Raw genomic sequence first — 19,667 nt, 5'->3', positions numbered from 1 at the left:
GCTGAATATGGAATAATCTAACAAGCTTCAAAAGAAAATAGAAGGAGTACACAGAGTCACTGTTCCAAAAAGGATTGATGCAGAAGAATTTAATGAAACAACATATGATCCAGAGGCAATGGTGATGATGGAGGAAGTGCAAGCTGCTCTGAAGGGATTGGAATTGGCAACTGCATGCCAGCTCTTATCACCATACTCTAATGGGAGCAACTGGTGGTCTAGTGGGTAAGGAGCTGCACTTCCAGCCAAAAGGCTGGCAGTTTGAATACACCAGCTGTTCAGCAGGAGAAAGATGGGCAATCTCCTCTGGTGCAATTTACTGCCTCTGAAAACCCACTGGAGGGTCTGTTTAAGTTGGTTCTAACTCAATGGCAATGAATTGAATTTATTTTAAACTGAACGTAAACAACAGTGGCTTATGCATGAGGATGGCACAAGGCTCCAATCTGTTGTTCACAAGATCACTATGAGTTGTAGTTGACTTGATGGCACCTAAAAACAACAACTATTCCTGCCTTTCTTCCCCAGATTGAAGCAAGCAACATGCCAGTGGTCAGAGAGTCTCTGGCCCACAGGTTTTGGGCTGGGCTTCTCTTGCATCAAACTATATCATTGAGTACAGCTGCTCAGTGCTGACCTCCACGGAAATGGGGAACAGTGTGCACCTGTGAGCCACCTGTGAGCTTGGTCTTGACGACTCTTCTGTCTTTGATCAGATTGGCTTTGTCCGGGTAGAGCTGACTCTTGGAGGTGATTCAGACCGGGATTCAAACTCCAGCTCCAGCACTGCTGGCTCCTGGTCTCTGGGCTCAGCTCATCTTCTCACGGATTCAGGTGGGTGAATCAGTATAATATGTTTGATTATGGGCTCATCAGTCAGACCTCATTGTAGGAATCTGGGTCTGCTGCTTTGTTGCTGTGTGGCCTTACTTAACCTCTCTGTGCCTTCAACGACAACATGTATGTGATAATAGTTAATGCCCCATAAGACTAGAGTAAAGATTTAAAATGTGTGTAAATTTTGATACAGAGAGGTCACTACTATTAAGACTCTGTGAGGTTGTTGTAAGGATAGGTGGCTTTCAATGAATGATTGGCAAGTGAGTTATAACTGAGTCGGGGATTGGGGTAGGATGAGGGTTACTTTTCAGTGCTGTATGGGGACCAAGGATCTTTAGAGGATTCTTTCGAAGCAAGAAGCCATGGCGGCACTGTAAGTTAAACACTGGCTGCTAACCAAAGAGTCAGCAGTTCGAAGCCACCTGAATCTCCACAGGCACTGGACACACACACCTGCCCCCACTCCAAACCCATGTAGGGGCCAGCTCCATGCCTGGGCTCTGTGGCTGGTCCTTGGCTGCACTGCACTGTCTGCAGTGCGGGACCACGCATTCGGCCAGCATGTGGGCTATGCACTATCCTACAGAGCAGAATTACGGACTTCTTCAGAGAGAAGGGCTGTCCTGCTGGGCTGGTGTACTGGAGCTTTTTCTCTGCAGGGCTAAAGAACTAGGTCATCATCTGGTGAGAGCTGCTGCAGGGGCTGCCCCTCAGGCTCTCTCCGTCCCCTCCTCCTGCTTCTACACCCTTCATCTTGGTTGTACAGGACAGGTTGTGAAGTTGATGGGGGTGACCTGGATGCAGAGAACACAGGCCTGATTCCTTCAGACCCAACCTGCTTTCTCTTTGACGCTTGCACCGGCTCTGCCTCTGGCACTTCCTTGCTAAGCTGGGATGCTTTTTAGCCTCTCCTGCCTGTTTTCCCTCCTCCCACATGCCTGACTTTGGCCCTTCTGAAGGAGATGGCGAGTGGGGACAGGCAGAGGCCTTGACATGCTGACGAGTCCATGGGAGTTGAGGTATTGGGGTTCACCGGGATCCAGAGCCAAACTCCAGGAGACCATCCCCTATATATCCCACTCTGGCTGCTGTCCCTGTTATAAGAGCCAGCTAAGATTATCGTCCCCAGTTTCTCCGGTGGATGGTGGTTACGATGAATGTGGTGCCCACATGACCACCCATGGAATACGTTTGCCCATGCAATCAACCCAAAATCTGATCAAGCTTTTATATCCAACTGCTGGAACACAGTTGTCACCACCACAAGAATGTCATCAGAAAACCAGATGGGAAGAAACACTATAGGCCAACTGACCTGGTTTCTTCAACAAATAAATTAAAAACAAAATAAAACAAAAATGCCCATCTTTATCCTACAGAGCAGCTGGTGGATTTGAACCGCCCTCCTTGGCATTTGGCAGCACAACTCCCTATTGGCTAGGTCATTGGGGTGCCCTCAACAAATAAATTATAGGAGGGAAAAAGATTGATGGAGAACTTATCAGCTAAAAGAGACTTGAGAGACAAATCAACCAATTTTAACGGATGAACTTAATTTAGATTCTGATTCAGATGAACTGAGAAAAACCAAATAAAACAAAATCCGTTTATTGGTCACTCGGGGGAAATTGGAAACTGCTTGGTTATTTCATGGTATTAAGAAAAGACTACTAATTGTCCTTAGATTTGATAATAGCAATATCACTGTGTTGTAAAAATAAATGATCCTTAAGTTTTATAAATACATACTGAGATATTTACAGAAGACATGGCGTCTGGGATTGTTTAGAATAATCCAGGGGAAGAAGAGGGGGGTAGGAGGGGAAGGCATGGAGGAACCAGACTGGCCTTGAATCGTGGTGATGAAAACGGAGACCTTCATCAGACCATTCTATTGACTTTCATATCTATTTAAAATTCCCCATGATGAAATCTACAAAGAGCAAGAGGAGGAGCATGAGGAAGAATAAGGAAGAGGGAGACAAGGAAGAGGAGGAGGTTGGGGGGGAGGGAGAATGAGTCACTAACATGGAAAATACACAAACTTCTGACCCAAGAGCAGCCTCCTGACCCGGCTTTCCCATGGCCTCTGCATCCTATTCTGGCTCAAGGCAGGAGCTCCTATCTTTTGATGGAGGGTCTCAGCACAGGGAAATCTGATTGGGGAACAGGCATGATCGGGGCCTCCAGCGCGGTTCCTGAGGCTCTGGGCTTCTCCTGCCAGCCTCCTGGAGCACAGGCACCGCGGGGGCTGGCGACACTCACCGTGGACAGGCAGCTCCTCTGCTCGCGGACGATGGCGCCAAAGCCCAGGAAGCCTGTCACCATGACGAGAGCGCCTGCGAAGATGAGGATGTAGGCAGAGGCGGCGAAGGTGCTGGAGGCCAGGATGCTCAGGTAGCCACTCTTCTCCACCAGGGTCCACACGCCCACGGCCAGCACGGCCGCGCCACCCACCTGCAGGAAGTCGTGGGTTAGAGTGGGGCGGTGACAGGGGCCTCCGGAGCAGGCATTTACTGAGCCCCTCTGGACCCGGCACATTCACACATCATCTCATCTAATCCCTGAAAAGCCCAATGGGGAAAGAATAGTTTGGTTATCCAGATTTTACAGAGGAAATAAAGGCTTTGCAAAATTAGGCGACTTGTGCAAGTCAAATTTAAACTGGCTTCCTCAAGAGGTGACTGCCCCTCTTTCTCCCACAGGCCGCTGGCTTCCATCAACCAGAAATGCAGCCTTTTGGATAGCTGTGCAACACTTTTACTAACTACAGTAACAGAGTTTCTTACCTAGCTGTTGTTGTTATGTGCTGTCGAGTTGGAACCAACTCATAGCTGACTCTTCAGTGGGTTTTTTAGAGGCAGTAAACAGCACAGGAGGAACATGCCCGGTTTTCTTCAGTGGAGCACCTGCTGGATTTGAACCATGTGCCTTTGGGATGGCAGTGGAGCTTCTTAGCACAAGGCCACCAGAGCTTCCTAGCAGGTAGTCAGATCCAATTGTTAACCCAAGTCTGAGTCCTTACTGTGCTTTTTATTATGGTATCAACTACATCCTTGTGTTAAGGTGGAGACTGCAGCCATGGGAATGGCCAGTGTGTCGTTGGTTCTTTGTGCTCTCCCTCTCTGTCCAATTCCTGGTACCCTGGGCTTTTCCTCGCCTCAGAGTGTTTCTATATGTTGTCTGCATGTGATGGCATGGCTCCTTACTTAACCCTTAGGTTTGTTCACTGAGGAGGCTCAAATGGCCTTCTCATCTTTTATAGATTAGAAAACAGAGGCCTCTAGAGGGATTGTAAACTGGTGCAGATCCTGTCTCTAAGTCAGGGGCAGGGCCAGGAACAGTCCCAGGAGCCCAGGACCTTGTCTGCTCAGCCTCCAGGACCACAAGGCCGCTACAGCTGGACAAGGAGGAGTTGCTTCAGGGAAGGCTCGGGGGCTATGCCATCTGATTCCCTCTACTCCCCCAAAAGAGAGAGGGACAGAACAGAGTTGCTTTGAAGGGCTGAGATGAGTGTCGAGGGAGCCTCCTTAAAAAGGGCATCTGGGCAACAGCTGGTGGTTCTTCTTTCCCTGTTGTTTCTGCATGTGGGGCTTGACAGAGGTGAGAAGCAGGTGAAATTGTTCACTTACACATCAGCAAGCACACACAAGGAAGTTCACGCTTAACCTTGCTGACTGAGTGTTCTGTTCCTGCCAGAGACTGTGAATTTGAAGTGAGACTTTCATTCTGTTACTTTTGTTAGATGGGGCTGAGTATGACTCACAGTGACTCTATGAACAACAGATCTGAACCCTCTCCTGTCCTGTGCCATCCTCATCATCTCTGACACACATGAGCCCAATGCTGTAGTCACTGTATCAACCTACCTCGTCGAAGGTCTTCTCCTAAGCTGACCCTCCACCTTTCCTAGTCCTTTTCCAAGGAATAGGCTCTCCTAGCAACATGTCCAAAGTACGTGAGATGAAGCTTTGCCATCCTTGATCCCAAGGAGCACTCTGGCTGCACCTTCTCCAAGACGTATCTGCTTGTGCTCTTGTCAGTCATGGGATACACAGTATTCTTCTCCAATTCCACAACTCAAAGGCAACAATTCTTCTGTCATCCTTACTTATTATCTAGCTCTTATATGTGTAGGAAGGTGCAATAGGGTTGGGAGAAAGACAGATGTCAACCATACCTAGAAACTAGATCACTGATGTGGTGGAGAAATGTGAGACTGTTTACTATAGATTAGTAATTTAAATAAGCACACTAACGGATTACCAAGCTTCCCTTGCCCTGGTGGGACTGTGTGCAATGCATCAGGTTGCCAAGCAAACGTAGGCAGTTTGGACCCACCACTGGCTCAACAGGAGAAAGATGGGCAATCTCCTCCTATAATGACTGACGGGCTTGGAAACCCCACTGAAAGTCCCTATGAGTTGGAACGGACTTGATGGCAGTGAAGATTTTTCAGTGGGTGATCTGACACTGGGGCTGATTAAGTCTTCCTGTGACTAGACCGAGTTCTGGTGGTGCAGTGGCTAAGCGCTCAGCAACTAACTGAAGGTTCCTGGCTTGAAACCTCCAGCTTCTCTACGAAAGAAAGATGTGGCAGTCCACTTCCATAAAGATTTACAGTCTTGGGAACTATGGGGCAGGTCTACTCTATCATATAGGGTCAGAATCGACATGATGGCAGTGGGTTTAGTGACTGTACTGTTCAGCAGAAGCACACCACTGATAATGCCTGTGTCACCAGGATATCAGATGAGGAGTCTTAGGGGTGCCTTCTCAGGATTTGGAGAGTGGGACCTCTGGCTAACTCTGTCACCTGCCTCTTACAAGGCCCAGGTCCCCTTGCCTCCACTTAAAAGTGACTCCCTTCTTGGACAGGCAGTTGGATACCTTCTCAAGATGTGTCATGTGTGGTCAAGAATAGAGAAGCCCCAAGGGTCTCCATCCACTCTTTCTGATGCTTATCACTGTGAGGTGCTCCCCACTGGCCTCACAACGTCTCCCCGTAAACCTTCCCTGTTACTCCACAACCCTCCATTCTGAGCAGGCGCAGATGCCAGCTGGGCCAACAGCAGGCAGTTCTTGAAATGAACCTGCATCAGGCACCAACATGACTCAACTTTGAGAAATTGTACCAACATCTCTTTGCTACAGAGGGATAGAGATGGACAGATATTATCTCTGATTTTTAAATGAGGAAACTGATCTTGTGGGGAATGAGAATTTGCCCCACATGATACCAGTAGAAAGCTTGTGAATGAGCTTCAAACCCTGGTCTTCTGAGGAAAACCCAAGACTCTGTCATCTGGTCCCACAGAGTGAGATGTGCCTACCCCCCTACTCAATTCCACTTTTTAATAGAAATGTTTTACTCAAAGTGCCATTTTATCCCCCGTTAGCATCTTTACCAGGCAGGAGAACCAGTTGGAAGAAAATCCCCCAGAATTGCAGCCCTGTCACTCTGAGCGGTGTGGGATAAGCGAATGCACCGTATCTCTTTTACTCTAACACGCACATTTTCTCTCACAATCTTTAAATTCCTAAAATTGAGTTTCATCTTTTGATTGATGATCCCTTAGAATTATACTTGGCACAGCTTTTTGTTTGTGGTACAAAAATGGTGGTGCTTCTTACAACGAACGATATCTCAGAGTTGATGAAATACCACAATACAGCAGGCTTTTTATTATTATCACTGTTCTCTGGGAGCGTAGGTTATCTGTGGCTCACACAATCTGCACTGTCAGTAAGGAATTTCTGGAGTCTGGGGCAGAGGTAGGGTTTCCAGAAAAATGCCCTACAGGTGTTATTCTGTCCCGGTAGCATGCAGAGAAGGCTTGGTTAAGGTCCAAATATTTCCACAGCTAGCTGTGTGATCTAAAGCTAGCCTGGCAACCTCTCTGGACCCCAGTCTTCTCATCTCTCAACTAGGTGCACTAAACTAGACCACTGGAGTCTTCGAGTGGTGCAAATGGTTAATGAACTTGGTTGCTAACCAAAAGACTGGAAGATTAATTATACCAGGACGTGACTCAGAAGATAGGTCTGGTTATTTACTTCCGAAAAACCAGTTATTGAAAACTTTATGGAGCACAGTTCTACTTCAATACCCATGGGGTCATAGAAGGGGTTCCAGTGAATTATATCTTATTTGACAGCAACTAGTTTATTTCTTTCCTTCCTGGTTCCCAGTGTGTTATCACCAAGGATCCCTTGGATTATTCCCCTCCAACATTTTACATGTAGAGGGATTGAGTCGGAGCCGACCCACAGCTGACCCTCTAGCGAGTTTTCAGAGGCAGTTAATCGCATGAGAGGAGATTGCCCACCCTTCTCCTGTGGGGCAGCTAGTGACCTCGAAGTGCATGCCTTTGGGATCGTAGCACAGCTTCTTGCCACTAGGCCACCAGAGCACCCTAAATAGTAAATAAGTTATCATTTTTTTCCCCTGTATTTAAATAGATTGTATTTCTATGAATAAACAATGAGAAATCTTAAAATTCAATTAAGAAAATAATTTCATTTGCGATAGCATCAGAAGTACCTGGGAATAAATGTTTTAAAAAAAGGTGTAAGATAATATATTCTGAAAAATACAAAGCACTGCTCAGAGGAATTAAAGGAGAGCAAGACAAAACGAAGGCACACCTTGCTAAAGTCAATACCGGCAGCTCTCCTCACACTGATCTATAAACTCGGTGCAGGAACCTTCAAAACCTCAGCAGGCCTTTTTGTAGAAATTGACAAGCTGATGCTAATTCGCTCTCTTCCCCAACCACTCCAGGAGTGTGTTCCTCCTGGGTGCGATTGTTCATTTATTGGCCTGTCTGTTGATAGAGAAAATGGTGATTTCAAGGAGTGGATTCAGTTCTAGGTTTGAAGGATGTCTCAGGGCCATAGCCTGGGGAGTTCCATCAGTTTCTGTAAGACTAATAAGTTCAGTCTTTTTATTGTTGTTGATTTCATTCAGTTGAGCACGACTCATAGTGACCCTATGAACAAAGGCCTGTAGCCTTTCTAGAACTATCATCATTTATCAAAGTTCATAGAGTTTCCAGAGGCATGTTGTTTAGGAAGTGGATGCCACTCCTGCTTTGAAAGTCTTTCTTACGATTATACATTTTGTTCTCTCTCTCTCTTTCTCTCTGTGTGTGTATGTCTGTGCCTTCTTCTTTCATTCTGTCCATAACCTTCTATCATGATCCTGTCCAGAATAGTTGATATTGGTAGACAGGAACCAGCTAGGTCTTATTTCAGGCTAGAGAGAGGAGGCTGTGGTTCAAGTGTTCTCTGGACCAATGGTCTCCCTGAATCTTTGATTTCCTTCGTTATTCTTTGCTCCAAGGGACAAGACCAATAGTTGTATCTCATCTTGCCAGCTTTTAAGACCCCAGTTGCTATTCACCAAAACGAGAGGCAGAACATTGTCTTTATAGATGATGTTATGTCAGTTGTCCTAGACGTTAAAAGAGCTCAAAGCTCTCAGGTCTAGTGACTCTTCAAGGTGCTCAGTTACGGCTAAGAAGTTTGCGTAACTTTCCCCCTGATGTGCTCTACTATAAACATAGATGTATTTGCAGCACATAGAAATACCTATTAATATTCTCCACCAAATTTATGTTCATGTGTGTACTCCGCTTGCCATCTCATGCCTGTTGAGTATATATATGCACTCATAAGTTATTGCAGGATTGTATATGTAACAGTGTTTACTGTTGCTGTCTTTAACTCTTATGTACCTCCTACTGTCTTCATTTTGTCTTGGTCACCTCTCTGACCTCTCCTTTATTGTGTCACCATAAAGTCATTCTCCTTTTGTGTGACCAAAGTTATGAAGTATCTACTTTCTAGTGATTTCCTCTCTCCCGCTCCTATCCCTGGCAACCAGCAAAGAATATTTCTTTTCAGTGTGTAAACCTTTAAAATTTTTATGGTAATGATCCCATACAATATTTATTCTCTGGTGATAGACTTATTTCAGTCAACATAATGTGTCCCAGCTTTATTTTGTGAATTGTTTCACTGATTCATTGTTTTTCTTTAACACTGTATTGTAGTTCATTTTGCATATGAACCATCATTTGTTTATCCATTCATCTCTGATGAGCACAGAGGTTGTTTCTATGGTTTTTATTTCTCTAGGGTATATACCTAATAGTGGGATTACTGGGTCATATGGCATTTCTATGCCTAACTTTTTAAAGACATGTCATACTGTTTTCCATGGTGGCTGTACCATTTAAAAATTCCTCTAGTTATATATGATGGTTATTGGTTATTGGTGAGTCTCTTATCCTGATGCCAAATTCTTCTTCATAAAGTCCAGCTTCTCAAATAATCTTCTGAGTATACAGATGGAATAGATATGAGAAAGGATACAGCCCTGACACACACATTTTCTAATTTTAAACTATGCCATGTTCCCTTGCCCTGTTCGCACAATAGCCTCTTGGTCTAGGTATATAAAGATTTTGCACCAGCACAACTAAGTGTTCTGGAATTTCCATTTTTCTCAATGTTAGCCATAACTTGTTATGATCCAGTCAAATGCCTTTGCTTATTCAATAAAGCACAAATTATATTCTTCTGGTATTCTTTACGTTTAGCTCAGATCCATCTGACATCAGCAATGATATCCCTGGTTCCATGGCCTCTTCTAAATCCGGCTTGAACATCTGGAAGTTTCCTATTTATGTCTTGTTCTGGCCATTTTTGGATAACCCTCAGCAATATTTTGCTTACATGTGATACTAATGATATTTGATATTTTCAAAATTCTGTTGGATCACCTTTTTTGGGAATGGAGAAAAACACAGATCTCTTCCAGAAAATGAGGAGGACTTGAAGCACCTGTTGCAGAAGATCAAGGACAGCAGCCTTCAATATGGATTGCATCTCAACATCAAGAAGACAAAAATCTTAGCCACTGGACTGATATGCAACATCAAGACAGATGGAGACAAGACTGAAACTGTCAAAGGCTTTACCTTACTTGTATCCACAACCAATACACTTGATACTAACAGTCAGGAGATCAGGAGATGTGTTGCATTGGGAAAATCTGTAGTCAAGGACCTCTGCAAATTATTGAGAAACAATGATGTCAGTTTGAGGACTAAGGTGCACCTAATTTAGACGATGGTCTTTTCAATTACTTGCTATGCATTTGAGAGCAGGACAATGAATAAGAATGAAAGGAGAAGAACTGATGTCTTAGAACTGTGCCATCCTCCTATCTCTGCCACACTAGAACCTGCTGTTACAGTCACTATATCAATGCATCTCATTTGGTAAGTGCATATTTATTATGGTATGTCCTCTTGTTGGATCAACCTTTTAATAATTACATACTGTCCTACCTTTATGCTGGTTTTCACCTGAAAGTCTATTTTTTCAGAGGCTATTAACCATTTCTACTTTTTTAGGTGTTGCTGTTTGCTTGTTTTTAAGCTCATTTTTATCTTTGTATCTACAGTGTGTCTCTTGTAGGCAGCATATTAATGAGTCCTATTTTCCTCTCTATTCTGCCACTCTCTGTTCTTGACTGGTGCATTTAATCCATTTTCATTCCATGTAATTATTGATAGGTATGAACGTACTTTAATTTTGTTGTGCTTTTTGTGTGTGGGTTGCTGATGCATCTTTGTTCTGAGTATTTTTCTGTACTGAATTCTTTGTTACACATTTTCTTTCCATTTCCTTTGTTGCTGCTTATTTTGCATTTGCTGAGACTTTATGATTTTGTGTTTTTGTTGAGATGATTATTAATTTTCTTTATGGCTACCTTGAAACTTTTATGTTCCTAAGTTTAAAACAATCTGTTCTATTTTTATATTGCCTTAACTTCTTTATATTGAAATTATATAAACTATACTATTTATTCTCCATTTTTTTTTGTCTCAGAGATGATGTTGTTTCTAGACAGACATCAATGGTTTCCTATTTTCAGTGTCATTTTATTAAAAAAAAATCTTTATCTGGGTGTTCTCCAGGTGATGTTAAGTGTCTCATTGTCAGGTTATCTGACATTGTATGTTCTCTGTCCAAAAGTCTCCTGGTAGTATTTATTCTAAAGTTCATCTAATTTTCACAAATTTCCCTATTCTGTTTATCTGGAAATTTACTTTTGTCATTACATATGAGGGACCGTTTTGCTGGATATATAATTCTCTGGTTGCTTAGTGGTAAGGAATTGTGCTGCCAACTCAAGGCAGATGGTTTGAATCCACCAGCTGCCCGAGGGAAAAAGATGGGCAATCTCCTCCTAGCTGATTTACTTATTGTATAAGTATCTTCTTTTATTGTCAGAGAAGTTTCTGTCAGCAACTCTTTAACATTTTCTCTGGACTTTCCTATCTGGAATTCCAATCGCATATTATTAATTCCTTTTGCTAATTCCCATATAATTCTTGTTGTTTGTTGTTGTTACGTGCTGTCGAGTGGCTTGCAACTCATAGCAACCCTATATACAAGAGCCATAAACCCTGCTCTATCCTGTGCCAACCTCACCATCTCCAGCACACTCCCACCACCCAAATCACAGCATCGATCCATCTCATTGAGGGTCTTCCTCTCCTGCATTGTCCCTCAACTCTCTCAAACATGATGTCCCTCTCCAACGACTGGTTCCTCCTTGCAACATGCCCAAAGTATGTCAGACGAAGCTTCAGAATCCTTGACTCCAAGGAGTAGCCCGGCTTCACCCTCTCCAGGACAAACCTGCTTGTTCTCCTAGCAGTTCATGTTATATTCCACACTCTTCTCTAGCGCCACAATTCAAAGCATCCATTCTCTTTCCATCATCTCTAGTCACTGTCCAGCTTTCCGATGCATAGCACGCAATTGCAAAGACTATAGCCAGAATCAGGTGCACCTTAGTCTTCAGCCTGACATCATTGCTTTTTAGTACTCTGGCGAGGTCCCTGACAGCTGACTTTCCAAATGCAATTCATCTCTTGATTCCCTGGCTGCTGATAGCAAGAATGTTGATTGTGGAGCCAAGTAAACTAAAACTGTTAACTACCTCAATCTCTTCACCATCCACACGGATGCTGTCAATTGGTCTTAGGCTTTCTTAATTATTTTTTTGTTAATTGTTCTCTAACAAATTGGTGTCAAGGGATTTGTTCTCTATTTCTTCATCTGAATTCTACTGATTAAATTCCACTACTTTGTACTTCCAGTGCCTTATCGACTTCTAGAATTTTAGGATTAATATTCTAGAAAGCTAGTTGTGGTTTTTGTATTGTTTGTAATTACCTGTTTGTTTTCCTATTTTATTCTTGTATTGTTTTTCTGAATACAGGTTGGAATTTTGTCCATTTTTCTTGTCTCCATCAGCATTTTTTATAGATAAGGTTTCCATTACCATTTCTTTATCAAGGCTTCTTGTTGCTTTACTTTGGTCATGTGCAGGAGCCATGCTGTCCTGCTTTTTAGATGATTTAATATTGTCGGGAGTTCTGGTGAGTAGTCCATAGGCAGTTTGAATCCACTAGTATCTCTGTCGGGGAGAAATGGGAAGTCTCCTCCAATATACAACCTTGGAAACACGATGGAAGTTTGCTGAATTAGAACCAACTTAACAGCAGTGAGTTTGAGGTTTCTATCTTGTTTCCGAGGCATAAAGATGCTACTGTATTTACTTGCTAATTGTACGTTTATGTGTGGCATCCTGACTTCTGTTATGGTTTTACTTCGATATATCCAGTCAGGCAGCATGGGCATGTGACTCTGGTTGTTAATTGCTTGAAGTGGAGTGTTTGTTACTTGTCGTCAGATGGGTGGCTGTTGTCTTTATGTACAATGTATGACGACTCATAGTGACCGTATGAAAAATAGCTCTGAACCTTGGTCTATCATGAGCCAATCTCACTGTCTTCCTTAATAAGTTGGACAATGAATAAGGGCAAAAGAAAAACTGATGTTTTTGAATTGTGATGTTGGAGAAGAGTACTGAGTATTCAATGGCCAAAAGAATACACAAGTCTGTCTTGCAGGATAGCCAAGGTGCTCCTTAGAGGTCAGGGTAGTGAGACGTCATCTCACAGACTTCGGGAATGTCCTTTGTCCTTGGACAAAGAAAGGTGGAAGGTCAGAGAAAGAGAAGACCCTCAACAAAGTGGATTGACACTGATTAAAACAATGAGTTTGAGCATATCAGAGACAGTTAGGGTGGTGCAGGGCGGGGCAAGGTTCCAGTCGGCTGTTCATAGGGTTGCTCTGGTGGTCTAGTGGATAGGGAGCTGCACTGCTAATCCAAAGGCGGTGCCTCTCTGGTGAGCTGAATCTGCTTACGACTCCTTGGGAGAAAGGTGGACACTCTCCTCACGTGCAGTTTTCAGCCTCTAGAGATCTAAGGGAGGGTCAGCTACAAGTTCTGACTCAGCAGCAATGACAGTGAGGGTTTTGATGTCTACATAGTTACTCTCTGTGTTGCCGGGGAATCTGTGAAGTTGCTGCTTCTCACTCGCCTTGCTGCTGTCCTGACTCAAGCTGGCCACGGTGTGCCAGGTCCCTCGGCGCTATCTCTCCTCATCTGCTGTGTCCATTCAGTTTCTTCTCATCTGTGTTAGATCTAGATCCTTATCCTTTCATTTGGTGCCTAGGGTTCCAAGACTGTCTTCCATGTCTGTTTCACTTAGATCCTCTGTTGCAGAGGATGGCAGGGTGGGTGTGACTAAACTAAATTTGGACCAGAAGGCATTTTCCACTATTTTTTACTAACCAAAGACATATAACACTCCCAGGAAGAGATTTTGTGCATCATGAATTCATCACTGTGATCACACTGAGTTGATCTAACTCCAGAAAAAGCTAAGAAACATGGCTTTTATGAGGTGTGGTCTTTACAGGAATATGCGTACCATCTATTAGGGTTTAAATGTTATGTTATGTTGTGTTGTGATGTGATGTGATGTCATGTGATGTTTGTTATTTTATGTTTGTTATGTTATGTTTTATGTTATGTTTGTTATGTTATGTTTTATGTTTGTTATGTTTGTTATGTTATGTTTTATGTTTGTTATGTTTGTTATGTTATGTTATGTTACGTTATGTTATTATGTTATGTTATGTATGTTATGTTATGTTATGTTATGTTATATTATGTTATGTTATGTTAACCACCTCTTCTGCGCCCAGTCCAGAGCTTTGGCCGAGCATGAAGCCCCGGGACCATCAAATCGGACATATTTGGACTAGATACTTGATCTGTTGTGGTCCTAAGAATCCAATAAAACCAAATGTCCTCATCTTCCAGAGAAATAGATGTCCATAGAAAACAGTATGTTCAGGTTCAGGGGCCTAAGCCTCTTTAGTAAAAGATTTTAGTAGCAAAAGTAGCATAGTAGGATATTTCTCTCCATCCTGTCACAGTTTATAATGAAACACTAAAGTCTATTTTTATCAAATTTGGAAAAAATCTTATTTCATTTTGCTCCCTTCTCCCTCTCTTCTCATCTCTGTTAACCCTCCCAGGTTGATTGATTCTACATGTAAACTGTTTCTGGGCTTTTAAATAAGTGATCTTATATTATAATCATCCTGGTGATTTTAACTGAGATCATGCTAATGCAAAACCTGTACTTGGACCATTTACATCACACCAAAACTCAGCAGAAGTACTTCTGATTTCATCCATATGGTGCAGTATTTTGTTATTTTGTTAATTCTTGAACAATGAAAGATTTTTTTTTATTTCAAAGAGAAAAGTGAACTTGTGGAGGAGGGGAAGAAAATGTGCAACAATGAATGAATGAAAATCCAGGTTCTCGATAAACTTTTATTAAAATCTCAATTGTTGTTGTTTTTATGTGCCATTGAGTCGCTTGCGACTCATAGCAACTCTATATACAACAGCCCTAAACTCTGCTCTGTCCTGTGCCAATTGCACTGTCTCCAACACACCCATCCCAATTACCATAGTCACTGAATCAATCCACCTCATAGAGGGCCTTCCCCTCTTGCGCTGTTCCTCCACCCTCCCAAGCATGATGTCCCGCTCCAAGGACCTGTCCCTCCTTACAACATGTCCAAAGTATGTTAGATGGAGCCTCAGAATCCTTGCCTCCAAGGAACCGCCCGGTTTGACACTTTCCAGCATGAATCTGTTTGTTTTCCTATCAGTCCATGGTATTCTCAATACTCTTCTCCAGCACCACAGCTCAAAGGCATCAATTCTCCTTCTATCTAGACATTGCCCAACTCTCTGATGCATAACAAGTGATTGCAAAGACCATGGCCTGTATCAGATGCACTTAGTCTCCAGAGTGACACCATTGCTCTTCAGTACTTGGGAGAGGTCCCTAACAGCAGACTTTCCCATCGCAATATGTCTTTTAATTTCCTGGCCACTGGTGCCAAGAGTGTTGACTGTGGAACCAAGCAAACTAAAGCTGTGCACAATCTCAATCTCTTCACCATCCATCCTGATGCTGCCAATTGGTTCAGTGGCGAGGATCTTTGTCTTCCTGATACTAAGCCTCAATCCATATTGGAGGCTGCAGTCCTTGCTTGACCCTCTGTAGTAAGTGCTTCAGGTCCTCCTCAGTTTCAGCAAGCAGAGTTGTGTCATCTGCATAACACAGATTGTTGATGGATATTCCTCCAATCCTGATGCCACACTTCTCATAGAGCCCAGCCTCCCAGATAATCTGTTCTGCATATAGGTTGAAAAGGTATGGAGATAGGACTCATCCCTGGCATACACCCTTCCCAATTCTGAACCCTGCAGTGTTTCCTTGCTCTGTTCTGACGACTGCCTCATGGTCCAAGTACAGGTTTTGCATTAGCATGATCTCAATTAAAATAATAAAAAATTTAAAAAAGAATGCTTAGTACTCCACTGGATGAATACGCACGCATGCCTGTTTCTTATCCATTTGTCTGTCATTGGGCACTTGGCTTGTTCTCAATTCTTTGTTGTGTTAAACAACAGTAAGCATGGGTGTGGACATATCTATTCAAAACCTATTTTTGTTCTAGCTGATGGATCCTGGTCTGGATGAACGGTCTCTAAGCACCTTTCCACCTCTACATCCCTCTAAGCCCATGGTTTCTAGTCCTGGCTGTACAATTATGTTTAGCAGAGGAAAATTTCCAGCCCAGACCATATCCCAGACCAACTAAATCAGAATCTTAGGGACAAAGGCACCTTTGCCCAGGTTTCAGAAAGGATCACTAGGTCTTGCTCTTCTTCTACCAGTAGGTGGTGCTGTGCTGAAGTCACAGAAGACACTCTGCTTTGGGACATGTCAGTCCTGGTAGTGTCCCTCTTGAAGCATTGGGCCCTTCCACTGAGAGCAGCCCCCAAGGTTCTGCTGACATTTGTTCAGCACTTTAACTGTAGCATTTTCTTCTGTTAGGATATTTGCTTTGGAGTGTTGTTGTTAGATGCCATCAAGTCAAGCACAACTAATAGGGATGCTATAAACAACAGATCTGAACCCTGTTATATCCTGTGCCATTCTCACAATCTCTGATAAACTTGAACCCATGGTTGCAGTCACTCTGTCAATCAACCTAGTTGAAGGTTTTCCTCTCTTTAGCTGTCCCCTCATTTTCCCAAGCATGATATACCTCTCCAAGCAATGATGTTAGTTTAAGGACTAAGCTTTGGAATAGTTGGGTCAATACTACTCATTGCTTTCAAGTCTGAGTTGACTAACAGCTGACCCTCCACTGGATTTTTGAGGATGTAAATTGCATGGGAGGAGACTGTCCAGCTTTCTTCTTTGGAGCCGTTACTGGACTCAAGGGGTACAGCCTTTGGGGCAGCTGTGCAACTTTGATGAGAAACAAGCAAAAACTGATTGTCTTTTAGTTGATTCTGACTCAGCAGCCCTTTAGGACAGAGTAGACAAGTCCTGTTGATTTTTCAAGTTCTGTGATTTTTACAGAAGCAGACAGCTGCCTCTTTCTCCCAGGGAGCACCGAGTGAGTTCAAGTCACTGGCCTTTTAGTTAGCTGTTAAGTACTGAACCACTGTGCCATGAGGGCTCTTTAAGAAATGGCAAGGTTTTCAAAGTAAGGGGTGAAAATCAGATTATACAAGGATGGAACAAACGTGTGGGAAAGGGAGAGAGAGAGTAAGAAACTACACCACAGGAGAGAAGCCATATTGATCCCACTAATGGAGGGCTGCCCTCCACCAGAGCACTTGCTGGTTATACAGAAAAGGCTGCAATCATGAAAAGAAAAAAAAAGAAAACAAAAGCTGTGCCCACAGGTCAGCCAGAGGCACAGCTGGTTCTGCAGACACAGCGGAGAGCCTGGGATGGATCCAGAAGGACATGCTGCCCTGATTAAGATGCAGAAGAAAACAAGCTCAGACTTGTTTGTTATCCATGTTCTTCTTTGCGGTGTCTAGAAGAAATCAGGAAGTGAGAATGAATCAACTGGGTCTCCAACTCTTTTTTTTTTAGAGTGAATTATAGGGTAGAGAAGTTAGTGTCTTTGAAGGAGAAGCTTGGAATATACCCCGAGAAAACGAGAAATGAGCCACAAATGGAGATTTGTACATCAATGTTCATAGCAGCATTATCCACCATTGCAAGAATATGGAAACAGCCCATATGTCCAACCACAATAGAATGGATTGAGACATTTTGGTACATTCACATGAGGAAATACTATGCAGCATGTAAAAGCAATGATTTTGAAAATCACTACCTAACTTGGGAAAGGCTGGAGAGCATTTTGCTAAGTCAATGAACAATGAACTCAGTCCCATAAGGACAAATAGTGTATAAGACCAATACTGCAGAAGTAGAAATATAACTAGTAAAACATGTAGGCGGTTCCAAGGGCGGGGGGAGGGTGAGCAGAGGGGTGAGGATAGGTAGGGGTGTGTGGTAGTTAATCATAGGGTCACACAATTTGATGGGTGGAGGGAGGGGTGGGTAAAGGAAATGGGAAAGATCTGGTGTGAAAAAGAATGTAAACAAATTTTGCAAGTAAACCAGCATAAAAGAAAAATTTTATTTAAAAAAAAGAGGCAAGAATGTTCCAAGTCCTTCAAAAGGTTTCATACTTTAGATTTTGTCAGCTCTTTAAAATTACTAAATGTTAGAATGGGTCACCCGACGGTGTCAGATGAGGCAGCCATAAGGAGGATGCACTCGAGTCCTGGGTTGACCTTACTAACCAAGTGACCGTGGTGATCAAGACACTTCTCTCTAAGGCTCAATGTTTTTATCTGTAAAGTGGAGCCCTGGGTGACTTTATTCCGGAGATCTCAGGAGACCACCACCTCGTGCCCATAGACTTCCAGTGAGAAGCCTATGGACCAGCGGCTCATGGATTGTACTCAAGCTGTCTAGAAATTGCCTATGTTTGCAGAAAGAGCAGTGGGAGAGGAACAGAGAAGGGGAGTGATTGGGGAGGGGAGCAATCTGACCCCAATGAGCTATTTCAACAGCCATTTGCATAGAGTTGATTCAACAGTATTTGGCTCTTTACAGAAACTGGGTTGGCTTTCTGTAGAATATTAACTACATTTTTCAAAGCCATAGCCTGTAGCAGATTATCCAGGAAACCTTGCAGGGGATGAAGTGGGCCTTCCTACCAAAGAGGACATAAGCAGGCCAGAAGGGGCAGAGCAGGAATTTCAGGAACGTCCCATTTACAGGAAAGCAACACTGCACAACACTGATTATCTCATCACAGGGGGAAGGGTTAACCTGAACAGCCACACAAACTTCGGTCTGGGAGAAACTGGGCAGCAGGTCTGAAGGAAAGTAGGCAGACAGAATAAAAGCAATTGCAAGATTTGTCATTGGCGGGCTTTAGGGTTTCTATGCTGGAAGTGTTTGATGCTCAACATCAAGAAGACAAAGATTCTCACCATTGGACCAATTGGCAGCATCAGGATGGATGGTGAAGAGAGTGAGATTGTTCACAGCTTTAGTTTGCTTGGCTCCACAGCCAACACTCTTGGCACCAGCAGCCAGGAAATTAAAAGATGTATTGTGATGGGAAAGTCTGCTGTTATGGACCTCTCCAAAGTACTGAAGAGTGATGGTGTCTCTCTGGAGACTAAGGTGCATCTGATAAAGGCCATGGTCTTTGCAATCACTTGTTATGCATCAGAAAACTGGACAGTGACCAGGGAGGATAGAAGGAGAATTGATGCTTTTGAGCTTTGGTGTTGGAGAAGAGTGCTGAGGGTGCTATGGACTGCTAAGAAAACAAACAGATTCATCCTGGAGAGGGTCAAACTGGGCTGCTCCTTGGAGGCAAGGATTCTGAAGCTTTGTCTGACATACTTTGGTCATGTAAGGAGGGACCGGTCCTTGGAGAAGGACATCATGCTTGGGAGGGTGGAGGGCAGGCGCAGGACGGGAAGGCCCTCTGGGAGGTGGACTGATTTGGTGACTGGGGCAATTGGGATGAGTGTGTCAGAGACAATGAGATTGGCACAGGACAGAGCAGAGTTTAGAGCTGTTGTACATAGGGTCGCTATGAGTCACAAACAAGCGACTCAATGGCACATAACAAGAACAACAAACAACATACTGGGAGTGAGGGAGAGGAGGAGAGTGGAGAAGGGCTGTGACCTCAGAGCTCCCAATAAGGAAGGCTTGGTGCAGACGCAGAGACCAGTGGCTCCCTGAGAGAAAGACGGGCAATCTCCTCCCTTGTCATTTACAGCCTCCAAACACCTGCGGGACGGTCATTTATGAGTCTATTCCAACTTGACAGCCATGACTTTGCTTTTTGACCTTGGACAGGGAAGCCCAGGGCCTGGGGACTCAGCAAATGCAGCGGGTGCCTGTAGCTCACTTACCGAAGTGTTCCCTTGGGTGCCAGCACATCTGGTACGGTTT

At 43.6% G+C, this 19,667-nt stretch overlaps 1 protein-coding gene across 1 annotated transcript in view; it reads right to left on the bottom strand.

Annotated features, from left to right (window-relative positions):
* The window catches only part of LOC102871232 (tetraspanin-11-like), an 84,753-nt gene that overhangs the window by 50,965 nt on the left and 14,121 nt on the right, over window positions 1–19,667 (bottom strand). The window contains exon 2 of the mRNA XM_006891303.1: window positions 3,106–3,297. Coding sequence (XP_006891365.1) covers window positions 3,106–3,297 — 192 coding nt within the window. The remainder of the gene's footprint in view (window positions 1–3,105; window positions 3,298–19,667) is intronic.

The sequence above is a fragment of the Elephantulus edwardii genome, unplaced genomic scaffold (genome assembly GCF_000299155.1).
Source record: "Elephantulus edwardii isolate Elephantulus edwardi_28Jun2011 unplaced genomic scaffold, EleEdw1.0 scaffold00096, whole genome shotgun sequence".
NCBI classification, from domain to species: domain Eukaryota; kingdom Metazoa; phylum Chordata; class Mammalia; order Macroscelidea; family Macroscelididae; genus Elephantulus; species Elephantulus edwardii.
Note: the sequence above shows the minus strand (reverse complement) of the source record. Positions and strands in the feature narration are given on the sequence as shown.